Below are 14,137 nucleotides of genomic sequence, written 5' to 3'. Positions count from 1 at the left end.
TTACTACAGTTTTCCTATTGGCGTAACCTAACAAAATGGCCACGTAATTTTATGCTTCTGGCATAATACCATGCTACTTATCTTTGTAATCAGTAAATTTAGATATACAGGTTTCTATTCTATCGTCTGAGATGTTACTTTAATTGCAGTAATTGAGGCCCCAGTATGAATCCAAACAGGACACCTGTAGTCACGTCTGCTAATTAGAGTACCTGCTTGTTATCACTACTCTTCATCTCCTTCCACTCAGCCAGTTTCCTAACCAGGTGAATAATTTGTCTTCAATTTCATGGGACTGCAACAGTATCTTCGAAGAGACTTTTGACAAATATCTTTTGGAAGTTTATATAAATAATACACATGCCCAATTCAAGCAATTTTGTCAAGTATAAACTATCTTTACAATTTCATGCTGACTCTTTCAGGTTCAGTTAATTATTTAAGTTTGTTTATTGACAGCAGATGATAGGCTAATAGTCTATTTTCTTGTAAGTCTTCCCACTCATTCTTCTTAAATATCAAAGTGACAATTTTCCAATGTAAAGAAACAGTTCTAAATCAAAATATCTGGAAAATTTATAGTTAGGGCACATGCAATGTTCTCACCAACACCTTTTATGTTTTGGAGATTGGTGCCTTTTTTTCCCCCCATTATCATTAACTTACTTACAATAATGTACCATTTCAAACACTTTGCATAACCAATTAGCTACACCATTACCAGGTCCAAAAGAGATCACACAGCAATATTTCAGTTAGCATCGCCACGACTCACTATGTACACCTGGTTGCTTAAACCTGTTCTGCCATTCCATAAGATTATGGCCAATCTGATTACACTGCATTCTCACCCACCCTAGATAACCTTTCACCTCAACTACCTCCCCACCCTTGCTTACCAAGTCCCTGCCCTACAAGTATCTATGGACCTTATCCAATGCTTTTGGGGCACAGAACACCAATGAGTAGGGATCGAGCAGAGTCTGCCAAATTCAGGCCATCAGCCATTAGTCCCCAGGCTGCTTGTCAGGATCAAAAACCAAGTATTTACATTCACAGAAGTCTACAGAGCGTAAAAAAGCCCTTCAAATCTCTGCCAGTCAAGAAGAACCTAACTATTCTAATTTCATTTTTCAGCACTTCACCTATAACCTTGTACATTGTGACACTGCAAGTGCACATATACTTAAATCCTATGAGGATTCCTAACTCTATCCCCTTTCAGGTAGTGAATTCCAGATTCTCACTGCTTTCTGGATGAAAAGCTTTTTCCTTACATCCCCTCTAAACCTCAAGCCTTTTGGTAATTAATCCTGCCATCAAGGAGAAAAGCTTCTTCCTGTTTACCCAGTCTAAGTCCTTCATAACTATAGTCACCTCAATCACATCCACCCCATCCCCACCTCAGTCTCCTCTGCTCTAAAGGAAAATTACTCCAACCTCTTCTTCATAGCTAAAACCCTCCAGTCAGTAAATCCAATCTGTACCCTCTACAGTGCAATTACATCCCTCCTATAACATGGATTCCAGAACAATTACACAAAACTTCTTGGTTCGAAGAATTGGCCATGCTAAATTGCCTATTGTGGTCAAGGAATTGTAGGCTAGGTGTGTTAGCCATGGGAAATGCAGGGTTACAGAGAAAAGGATAGGGGCATATGTCTGGCTAGGGTGCTCTTCAGAGGGTTGGTTTAGTCTTATTGGAGATATGGCCTGTTTGCACTCGGTGGGGATTCTATGATATCCTGAAATGATGTGGAGGAGCTAATGTTGGACTGGGGTGTGCAACGTTAAAAATCACACAAGTGGCACACCCACCCTCCGAAGAGAAACCCACCCCTCTATAGCTACCCCTGACTAATCCACCTAACACTGTGGGCTATTTCGCGTGGCCAATTCACCTAACCTGCACATCTTTGGTCTGTGGGAGGAAACCCACACAGACTGAGGCTGGATTTGAACCTGGTGCTGTGAGGCAGCAGTCAGTGCTCACCACTGCCTCTCCACAACCCTCTGATGAAGGAGCGGCGCTCCGAAAGCTAATGCTTCCAAATAAACCTGTTGGACTATAACCTGGTGTTGTGTGATTTTTTTAAAAAAAATATGTTTATTCGGAAATGATAGGGGGGGGGGGGGGGGGCATCGAGCTAGAAGCGCAGCGTGAGAGAAAAATACAATTTACTTTTTGAGAAAGTGACCTTTTTCGGTCAAGCAGTTGCCGATGGCCTTGTGTGAGAGTGTGGAGGATGAGGACATTAATCTATACCCACTCCTCCCGGGGCCTACAGTCTAACACCAAGTCGAGAAACCTACGAGTAGGCCTCGGCAGTTCAAACTTACCTTCATTTTCAGCAGATTTTTCGATAATTTCATTGCGTTTTCTCTCGCCATTTTTTTTTTGGTCGTTTATCGTTCTTTGGTTGTTTAAAGGTGGTGGTTTGGGGGAGGGGGGGCAATCACACGCACAAAGTATATAACACACTCCCGACTCGCCGGTGCTTCCTCCGGTCCCCGGCAACACGTTGGCAACGGACGCGACCAATCGATCGGACGAGCCAGCCGCCGCAGGCCGGCGAATCAACCGCCGCAAACAGGATACGGAGCTGTCCAACTGCTGCAATACTCTGCTCAGGGTGGGCTCACTATCCAGCTCAGGGAGAGAGAGAGAGGAGAGCACAGTGCAAAATAAACCATCCTGACTATCTTATTCATAAACACAAGGCATGCCCCTTAGAATCTGAAATAAAATAAAGAACTGCGGGTGTTGGAAATATGAAATTGCTGGAGAAGGGTCACTGGACTGGGAACATTCATTCTGTTTCTCTGCCATACGTGCTGCCACACCTGCTGAGTTTCTCCAATAATTTCTGTTTTTATCCCTTAGAGCAATTTCTGTTTTTACCCCTTTGTACTTAGTGCAAACTGGACATCTTTTAAACGTGTCCAATTAAATATCTGTTCACCTCTACCACCCTCACAGGCAGCAGATTTGATATATCCATCCCCCCACAGTGTGAAAAATATTCCTCAGATCTCCTCTAGCCACCTGTTCCTCAGCTTAAACTGATGCCCTCTGGTCTTAGACATGTCTACATGGGAAAGAAATTCTCAGAATCTACTCTGTCTATGCCCCTCAGAATTTTGTATCCCTCAATCAGGTCCTTCCTCAGCTTTCTCCACTCCAAGGAAAACAAACCCAGCCTATTCAGTCTCTTCACATAACTGAGACTTTTCATACCAGTCAACATCCTGCTGAATATCCTCTGCACCCTGCCCAGTGCAATCACATCCTTCCAATATAGTGACTAGAACAGCACATAGTATTCCATCTATGGCCTAACCAATGTTTTATAAAGTTGTAACAAGACTTCCTTGCTCATACTTTTATGACCCAGCAAATGAGGGCAAGCATTCAGTATAACTTTTTCAGCATCCTGTCTGCCCATGCTCATCTTCATGGATCTATGAACTTATACACCAAGGTCCCTTTCTTTCTCAGTATGCTGAAGAGACTTACCATTCATTGTGTATATTCTTCCATTATTTGACCTCCCAAAATGCATCAACTTGCACTTATTGATAATAAATTCCATTTTTCCAGTGTCCCACCCAATTTGTCAGCTGATCAATATCAGACAAAAGCACAAAACTATCCTCCTCACTATCAACAACATCATCAAATTTTATGTCAACTGAAAACTCACTAATTATACCTACTATATTTGCATCCAAGTTAAGGTACATAACAAACAGTACCGATTCTTGTGGTATACTGCCGATCACAGGTTTCCAATTACAAAATAACCTCCACAATCATCCTTTGCCTTCTATTTGTCAGCCAGTTTGCCAACTTGCCTTGGATCCCATGAGCTCTTAAATTTTACACCACCCTCCTTGTGGGACCTTGTCAAAACCCTGACTGAAGTCCAGGGAAATCACGTCAATTGCACTACCTTCATCAATGTATTTAGCCACTTTTTCAAAAAGCTCAAATAATTTGTCAGGTAAGACTACCATCGAATAAATCTGCACTGACTATTCCAAAACAATCCCTACCTTTCCAAATATTGGACAATCCTGTCAGTCAGAATTTGTTCCAATAATGACCCCCCTACCAGTGATGTCAGATTAACTGATCTGTTATTACCTGGCCTATTCCTGTTGCCCTTCTTGATTAAAGGAACCGTATTAGCTATCTTTGAGTCATCTGGCAGCATCTGTGGCCAACAAAATAGTAAATATCTCTGCCAGGACTCAAACAATCTCCTCCAACTGCCTCCTGTATAATCCCACATTTCATCTCCTCAGGTTCTGGGGACTTATGCACCTTTACTCTCATAAAAGTAAAACCTCCTTCTTTATTAATGTTAATGTGCTCTAGAACCTCACTAACCCAACTGAAATCTCCAGCCACAGTATCTTTCTCCTTTGTGGATAAAGATGAAAAGTATTCAGTCCAGACCTCACCTATGTCCACTGGTTCCATGCACAATTTGCCCCTTTGTCTCTAATAGTTCCCACTCTTTCCTTGGCAAACCTCTTACTCTTAATAGGCTTATAATAACTTTTGGTGTTTTCATTGATCTCACCTACCAAATATTTTTCATGGTCTCTATCTGCCATCCTAACTTCCCTTTTTAAGCAACCTACACACTCTATACTTTCAAAGATCCTCCCCTTGTTTAATGTGCTGTACTTAACATATAGTTCCTTCATTTCCTTTATCAAACTCTCAATATTCCTTGATATCCAGGATTCCTTGGACTTTCTGCTCTTGCCCTTCACTCTTTGAGGAACATGGTGGCCCTGAATTCTCATTATACTACTTTTGAAAGACTCCTACTTTCCAAATGTAAACTTAACTGCAAGTAACTGTTCCCAGTCTATGTTCGCCAGATCCTGATTAATGATATTGAAATTGGCCTTCCCCTAATTTAGACTCTTAACTTCTGCATTATCCTTATCCGTTTCTATAATTACTTTGAAACTGACAGAGTTATGATCATTATCCTCAAAATGGTCACCCACTGAAACTTCATCCACTTGACTGACTTCATTCCCTCGAATTAGCTTCAGTCCTGCCCGATCTCCAATAGGACTATCTGCATATTGGCACAAAAATGCTCTCCTGGACGCACTTTAAAAAATTTGACCCTGTCTAATCCTTTCACTCTAAGACAATCTCAGTTAATGTTAGCAAAGTGGAAATCCCTGACAACTATACCCTGTTTCTCTCACAACTTTCTGTGCTTTGCCTACATGTCTGTTCTTCAATCTCCCTTCTGACTGCTGGGAGGACTGTAGTAAAGTTCCAGTAAGTTAATCACCCCATTTTATTTCTAAGCTCTACCCAGATGTTGAAGACCCTTCTAAGATGCCTTCCCTTCTTAATACAGTGATGGTTTCCTTTGTCAATATTACGTTTGGACTGCTGAGATTCAAATGCGCACTGGGATCATCCATCAAAAACTCTGAGGCCAAGAGGCTCCAATGTCAAGCAGGCCTCTCCGCTCCACCTACAGAACTAGGGTCTACACTAAGATGTAGTCAGAGGGAGAGAAAGATTAAATCTTTTTTAAGGGCAATTTGATTACATAGGTGACAATATTCTGTGCATTATTTGCACATGTCTATAGAAAGCACTGTTTTGAGTTTCCATTTGGCTGCTTGTCTCTCCATGTTGTCCAGTTGTAACTATATCTTATGATGCCTAATTTCATGATCACTCAGGATGCACCATGGATTGACATTTGTGTAGAGAAGCATATAGAAGCAAGATGAACAAGATGTCAAGGGGACCCACTGACACCTTTGCCCCTCAACCTAAATCATTCTAATTCTCTGTGTCTAAAAATGTTGGTGTGTTTGAGGTGGTCAGTGATGTCTGTGATAGAAGTGTGTACAACTCACAAGGAGCCAATTTATTAGGATTGCCAGGGATTAGGGATCCCACAAGTCTGTTTCCTGTGCTGTGCATGGATCTATTTGAAATGTTGTTTCCCTTTAAATGCCTTCACATCAGTGGATCCTGCAAAACCTCCCTAAAGGGTCAAGTCACTTACCCCACTCATTATGAGTATTTCATTTTCCATCTTACACCTTTGATTTCCAACATAATGGAAGGTGACAGTGTGTACTCTTTGTCCAGTAGATGGCAGCCTCGACCTCTATGTGTAGATGGAACTACCAACACCTCCCTCATAGCCAACTCTAAGAACCCCATATGCTTCACACCTCTCCAGATCCCCACCCAACATGAGCCTGAATCTGCTCATCTTTCCCCTCCAGTGCTGGTATTTGAGGTCAGCATGCCAACTGAGCTTATACACTGCCCTTGCCATTGAAGCCAGGGTGTTCCTGACCATGAATTAACTGTTCTCCCACATGACCTCCTTCTCATTCATGCTTTAACATATCATCCCTTGCAGGGTATGTCTCTTCGCAATTGTCATCCCCCTTCCCTCCAGCCTGCAGTCACCAATAGGTTCCTGAGTCTTCCCCCTATACCGCTACATCCCCCAGCCCCACTTGCTCTTAGGTTATGTCAATGGACCTGACAGGCAATCCCTGGTCCTCCCCTTGATTGACTTAACTAGTTAACTCAGGACGAGAAGTGTTCAGACTCCTATCTGACATTTATACATCTCCAACCATGGCAGGCCTACCCTCACCATCACCCCAACCACACCCCCAACCAACTGACTGTTATTGAGCCATATGATTGTCCATGACCTACTCCATAGACTGCAGCACTGTGGAAATCCTAACTGAGAACACCTTGACACATGATTGTAACCAATTCTCTGGTCTGGTATGATGTGATGGGATAAGGAAGTTGACAGGAGCCTCCATGGACTTCAGTGAGGAAAACTTTGGTATATGGCTGCTTGCTTGCTGCTCATGTAGTATCTTTGCTGCATAAATTTGCTGGCACATGGTGCAAGGGTGAGATTGAAGTACCACACTGCCTTACAGCAAGATGTACACCCCTTGACTGAGCACTGTTAACCAGCAAGACAAGCTCCCTCGTAGTGTGATTGCACTAATTGTTATGGCAAGACAAGTCAGAGCAAGGCAAGCTATAGGTGCTGCAAACATGTAGGTACACACTAAATGAGTGACTACTACAAGCAAAAGAGCAGCCCTGAGATACAATCTAGTCCATTCCATGAGCTGGTTGCCTGCCTGCACACACGAAATGTTCTTGCAGCAATGTTTCAATGGTAGTTGCCAGTGCGCCTTGTAGAATGTCTCTGCTTCCTAAGCAGCTGACAAGCAGATTGGACAGAGGCCATGATGAACATAAAGATTTGGCAAATGTCCAATGCCAATTTCTATGGATATAAGGGATGCATGTGACTGCAACCCATGTACCGTGCTCTGGGATGCTATTTTGTACTGACCAACATGGAATCTGGTGGCCCAGGAGTAAGCTGAAAACACCATATAACTGTTCTGACTTCCATGTTAAGATTTCTCAATGCCTAGCTTATTCATCATATTTGCTAAGCTAGGAAACTTATTGAGGTGATTTGGGTCATTGACAAGAGATTTAAAAAGCAAGAATCCCCCTTTTTGGCAACTTGCCATTGTCCAGTGTGAGACTCACCTTGTTGCTCAGTAAAAGCATTAAAGAAATAGCAAGCTGCTCCTGATGTTGAGATAGGCCCCTGAGTCACCATAGCCATGTCACTCAGACCACTTTAATATTTCACCCTTTATTTTCCTTGCCCATCACTAAACACACATCTCCTCTGTAACATCACTCATCTAATTCAACTCGGCAAAATTATCTGTTGCTCAAACCCTGACCTATGCCTTTACTAACTTTAAACTTGACTATTCCAATATTCTCCTGAATTACCTCAATTTTAATATTTATTCAATTGAATGAAATAGCCACAAATTTGAGCTCATTCAAAATTGAGCTGATGATCTCTTAAGCTGTGCTGTCATTCTGTTACTCTTTCCCCACCCCCCACCCCCTGACCAGGGATAAAAACTCAGGAGGAAGTCAGGATTCAGGTGAGTGGCAGACTTTCTTCAAGTGGAAACTGGTTAATGAAGGGAGAGGGCCAAAGGATCGTCCTCAAATCTGGCCTCAATGTGAGAACATGGTTATTGCCTTAAACAGTGACTCAGATCAGAAGAGAGATCAATGACACCCCATGATTTTTACGGTGAAATAAAACAGTTTTATACATTTTGTGTTACAATAATCACACACAGCATGGTCACAATATCCTTTCCCCTTATTCCATGCTCCCTATCCTGTGAAATATCTAATCGATGAAGGGCATTCCTTTGGACAACCCCAGGTTCTCAGACTCTCATGGTGTTAAACAGACAGTATAATCTCCAGGCCTCAGAATCTTTCTATGCATCCTATTAATTCACATTTCAAAGTTACTGGTTATACTCCTTTGGGTCTGTCCCAGGCTTCCTTATCTCTAACGCCTGCTTGAATTCTGTTTTTCATTGTATTCCATATGCCATCTCTATTAAATTCTATTATTCTCTTATATTTTTCACTGTCCCAATTGTGTACATAAAATATTCAGTTGATTTTAACTCACTGCAATAAGATTCATAATATTTTCTGTTATAAAGTTAGTTATATAGTGTAAAGTTATACAAGTACTTCTACTGTTAGCACTTTATGATTAATAAGTTGTGACCAAACTATTTCATTCAGGTTTACCAGGCATCTTTTTAGAGATAGAAGAAAGTGTTTCCTAAGACTAATTAACTTCCACATGTTTAATTTTTTTTACCAGTAATGCTTCTATTATACTTTAATTATATGTGTATCTATACTTAGTTAAAATTTATCTCTATGATTATCTAAGAATCCTTAACTAGAACCTATTTCTTAATATTGTGAATAACTTCAAAGAAACAACCAATTACTACAAAGTAACTTTAGTTGTGTTCACCGCTGCTTAATGAGTCAGGTTGGCCTGTTCATGGGCTGAGGTTTACACCCCTTGTTCTAATTGGTGATGTTCACTTAATGGAACAACATCCTTTCATTAATGAGGCTGGAATCAATCACTTGTCTATCCCTAGACATCATCTTATTAAACTGTCTCGGATGGTTGATTGCAAGGCCCCTCATTGACCTTGGGATAGCCCTGTTCAAAGATAATATGATGCTTCACTTCAATGTTAGAGCAGGTTGTCTCATTTTATTTAATCCTTTTCTGTCATTTTGTGTCTTTCAAACATAGACTGCCCTTACATGCGCTAAATCCTATTACCTCTGTGCTCTCTGCCCTACATTGACTCAAGTCCAATAATGACTTAGTTTTAATTTTTCCACTCATATTTCCAAATCCCACATACCCTTGCACATTCATATCTCTTAACCTCTATCTTCAGGCCACTTTTGCATTTCTTATTTCCTTCATTCCACCACTGTCCACTATTCCTTCTGCTGTCTCAGCTCTGATTTCAAAGTGCACACAGCCGAAACATCTTCACAATTCTACTCTTCTTTTTCCTCCTTTAAGATGTTTCTATTACTTTGATCACTGTCTGAATAACTTCTAATGTGTCTTGATGTCAAAATCTTGTTGAAACATCATGGAATACTCTGTGAAATTAATGACATGACATAAACACAAACTGTGATTATATTGCTATGATTTCCTTGCTTATGATGTTTTGCAGTTAGATTCATATCCATTTTATTGTTACTTGGTGAATGAAGAACATTTTTATCTTTCTTTTCCAGATAGACGTATGCCCATCACAATACATTAACATTTCCTATGTAATTGATTTAAACTATTTGTTTAAGTTCTTTTATCTTCTACTATAGGTAATAATTTTCTTGTATATATTTTTATCTGTCTAGCTGCTAATTTTACACCCAGAAATTTACCATAGTTTGGCTTGTCTTTTCAACCAGTTATGTTTCTGCTTTCTTCCGAGTCAGCATTTTATATGTAAACCACATTTTCCTCTTATACTATAATTTCCAGTCTCCCTTTTAGCTTTCTATTTTGTTGATAGAGTGGTTTCATCTTCTATACATCACATTTTATAGATTAAGTGTATCAGTTGTTGGACTAAATGCAATATTATATTCGAACCCAAGGGCAAAAGTGTTGAATGACCATTTCACTGCTTTTATTTCATAATGCACAGTGGAACCAGAGAACATTGTATTCTGTGATGTGCATTATTTGTTATGTCATTTCAGTAAATACTTGTGAAGGTCAGTGAATAGCTAACCCTGAGCAAACAATATTAGGCTCCAGGGATCCTAAGGTCTCTCCAGATTATGCAATTGCTTATAAATCCAGAAAAAAAAATCAATCCTTGTGGGCTGATGTCTAATACACATGGTCAGCTATTCCTACAGATATTTGGACTGCAGTTTTGATCTTTTTTGCATCCTAATTCTATAATGATTTTAAAGAGGGGGCAGCTATGTAAAAATGTGTTTGATTAAAACTATTATCTTTGTTCACAAATCCAGAATCAGAAATACACCATATAATCCATATATAATATCATTGTCATAGAGCATAGAACATTACAGCGCAGTACAGGCCCTTCGGCCCTCGATGTTGCACCGACCTGCCATACCAATCTGAAGCCCATCCCACCGACATTATTCCATGTACGTCCATATGCTTGTCCAATGACGACTTAAATGTACTTAAAGTTGGTGAATCTACTAACGTTGCAGGCAAAGCATTCCATACCCTTAGTACACTCTGAGTAAAGAAACTACCACTGACATCTGTCCTATATCTATCACCCCTCAATTTAAAGCTATGCCTTGCTGTCACCATACTTGGAAAAAGGTTCTCCCTGTCCACCCTATCTAAACCTCTGATTATCTTATATGTCTCGATTAAGTCACGTCTCAACCTTCTTCTCTCTAATGAAAACAGCCTCAAGTCCCTCAGCCTTTCCTCGTAAGACCTTCCCTCCATACCAGGCAACATCTGAGTAAATCTCCTCTGCACCCTTTCCAAAGCTTCCACATCCTTCTTATAATGCGGTGACCAGAACTGTACACAATGCTCCAAGTGCGGTCGCACCAGAGTTTTGTACAGCTGTAGTATAACCTCATGGTTCCAGAACTCAATCCCTCTATTAATAAAAGCTAAAACACTGTATGCCTTCTTAACAACCCTGTCAACCTGGATGGCAACTTTCAAGGATCTGTGTACCTGGACACTGAGATCTTTCTGCTCATCTACACTACCAAGAGTCTTACCATTAGCCCAGTACTTTGCATTCCGGTTACTCCAACCAAAGTGAATCACCTCACACTTGTCCGCTTTAAACTCTATTTGCTGCCTCTCAAGCCCAGCTCTGCAGCTTATCTATGCCTCTCTGTAACCTACAACATCCTTCGTCACTATCCACAACTCCACCGACCTTAGTGCTGTCTGCAAATTTACTGACCTACCCTTCTACACCCTCATCCAGGTCGTTAATAAACATGACGAACAGCAGTGGACCCAACACCAATCCTTGTGGTACACCACTGGTAACTGGGCTCCAGGATGAACATTTCCCATCAACCACCACCCTCTGTCATCTTTCAGCAAGCCAATTACTGGTCCAAACTGCTAAATCTCCCACAATCCCATTCCTCCGCATTTTGTATAATAGCCTACTGTGGGGAACCTTATCGAACGCCTTGCTGAAATCCATATACACCACATCAACCGGTTTACTCTCATCCACCTCTTTGGTCACCATCTCAAAGAACTCAATAAGGTTTGTGAGGCATGACCTACCCTTCACAAAACTGTGCTGACTGTCTCTAATCAAATTATTCTTTTCTAGATGATTATAAATCCTATCTCTTATAACTTTCCAACATTTTACCAACAACTGAAGTAAGGCTCACTGATCTATAATTACCGGGATTGTCTCTACTTCCCTTCTTGAACAGGGGAACCACATTTGCTATCCTCCAGTCTTCTGGCATTATTCCTGTAGACAATGACGATTTAAAGATCAATGCCAAAGGCTCGGCAATCTCCTCCTTGGCTTCCCAGAGTATCCTAGGATAAATCCCATCCGATCCAGGGGACTTATCTATTTTCAAACTCTGCAGGATTTCTAATACCTCCTCCTTGTGAACCTCAATCACATCTAGTCTAGTAGCCTGTATCTCAGTAATCTCCTCGACATCATTGTCATTTTCTAGAGTGAATACTGTCGAAAAATATTCATTTAGTGCTTCCCCTATCTCCTCTGACTCCACACACAACTTCCCACTACTATCCTTGATTGGCCCTAATCTTACTCTTGCCATTCTTTTAGTCCTTAAATACCTATAGAAAGCCTTAGGGTTTACCCTGATCCTCACCGCCAACATCTTCTCATATCTCCTCCTGGCTCTTCTGATCTCTCTCTTTAGGTCTTTCCTGGCTACCTTGTAACCCTCAAGTGCCCTAACTGAGCCTTCACATCTCATCCTAACATAAGCCTTCTTCTTCCTCTTAACCAGAGATTCCACTTTCTTCGTAAACCACAGCTCCCTCGCTCTACAGCTTCCTCCCTGCCTGACAGGTACATACTTATCTAGGACACACAGTAGCTTTTCTTTGAATAAGTTCCATATTTCTAACGTGCCTATCCCCTCTAGTTTCCATCCCCATCCTATGCTTCCTAAATCTTGCCTAATCGCATCGTAATTGCCTTTCCCCTGCAATAACTTTTGCCCATTGGTATACACCTATCCCTTTCTATCACTAAAGTAAATGTAACAGAATTGTGATCGCTATCACCAAAGTGCTCACCTAATTCCAAGTCTAACACCTGGGTGGGCTCATTACCCAGTACCAAATCTAATGTGGCTTCGCCCCTTGTTGACCTGTCCACATACTGTGTCAGGAAGCCCTCCTGCACAAACTCACCCATCTATAGAACTCTTAATATAGTGTACGCGTCAATATTTGGGGAAAGTTGAAGTCCCCCATTACAACTACCCTGTCTCTCTCACTCCTATCTAGAATTATCTTTGCTATCCTTTCCTCTACATCTCTGGGACTATTCAGAGGCCTACAGAAAACTCCCAACAGGGTGACCTCTCTTTTCCTGTTTCTATCTTTAGCCCATGCTACCTCAGTTGACGAGTCCCCAAACATCCTTTCTGCAACTGTAATACTGTCCTTGACCAACAATGCCACACCTCCCCCTCTTTTACCATCTTCTCTGTTCTTACTGAAACATCTAAATCCTGGAACCTGCAACAACCATTTCTCTCCCTGCTCTAACCATGTCTCCGAAATGGCCACAACATCGAAGTCCCAGGTACCAACCCATGCTGCAAGTTCACCCAACTTATTCCGGATGCTCCTGGCATTGAAGTAGGCACACTTCAAACCAACTACTTGCTTGCCAGTGCCATCTTGCGTCCCTGAAACTTGATTTTGGATCTCCCTACTTTCAACCTTTACTATTCTCGAACTACAATTTTGGTTCCCATCCCCCTGCTGGATTAGTTTAAACCCACCCCTGGTGGGTTTAGCAAATTTCCCCCTCAGGATATTGGTACCCCTCTGGTTCAGATGAAGACCATCCTGCTTGTAGAGGTCCTACCTACCCCAGAAAGAGCCCCAATTATCCGAGAATCCAAAACCCTCCCTTCTGCAACATCCCTGTAGCCACGTGTTCAACTCCTCTTTCTCCCTTGCCTCACTAGCACGTGGCATGGGCAACAAACCAGAAACAACAACTCTGTTCGTCCGAGCTCTAAGCTTCCATCCTAGCTCCCTGAATTTCTGCCTTAAATCCCCATCTCTCTTCCTACCTATGTCGTTGGTGCCTATGTAGACCATGACTTGGGGTTGCTCCCCCTCCCCCTTAAGGATCCCAAAAACATGATCAGAGCCATCATGAACCCTGGCGCCTGGGAGGCAACATACCAATCGTGAGTTTCTCTCATCCCCACAGAACTTCCTATCTGTCGTCCAACTATGAAGTCCCCAATGACTACTGCTCTGCTCCTCTTCCCCCTTCCCTTCTGAGCAACAAGGACAAACTCTGTGCCAGAGGCCTGTGCCCCATTGCTTACCACTGGTAAGTTGTCCCCCCCAACAGTATTGAAAACGGTATACTTATTGTTGAGGGGAATGGCCACAGGGGATCTCTGCACTGT

General features: G+C 41.7%; 1 protein-coding gene across 1 annotated transcript in view; it reads right to left on the bottom strand.

Moving 5' to 3' along the window:
- The window catches only part of mphosph6 (M-phase phosphoprotein 6), a 53,310-nt gene extending 50,756 nt beyond the window's left edge, over nucleotides 1–2,554 (bottom strand). The window contains exon 1 of the mRNA XM_072595948.1: nucleotides 2,341–2,554. Coding sequence (XP_072452049.1) covers nucleotides 2,341–2,391 — 51 coding nt within the window. The 5' untranslated portion in view covers nucleotides 2,392–2,554. The remainder of the gene's footprint in view (nucleotides 1–2,340) is intronic.
- Nucleotides 2,555–14,137: the final 11,583 nt, after the last annotated feature.

Source organism: Chiloscyllium punctatum, chromosome 26, assembly GCF_047496795.1.
Source record: "Chiloscyllium punctatum isolate Juve2018m chromosome 26, sChiPun1.3, whole genome shotgun sequence".
NCBI lineage: Eukaryota > Metazoa > Chordata > Chondrichthyes > Orectolobiformes > Hemiscylliidae > Chiloscyllium > Chiloscyllium punctatum.
This window is presented reverse-complemented; position numbering and strand designations above follow the sequence as displayed.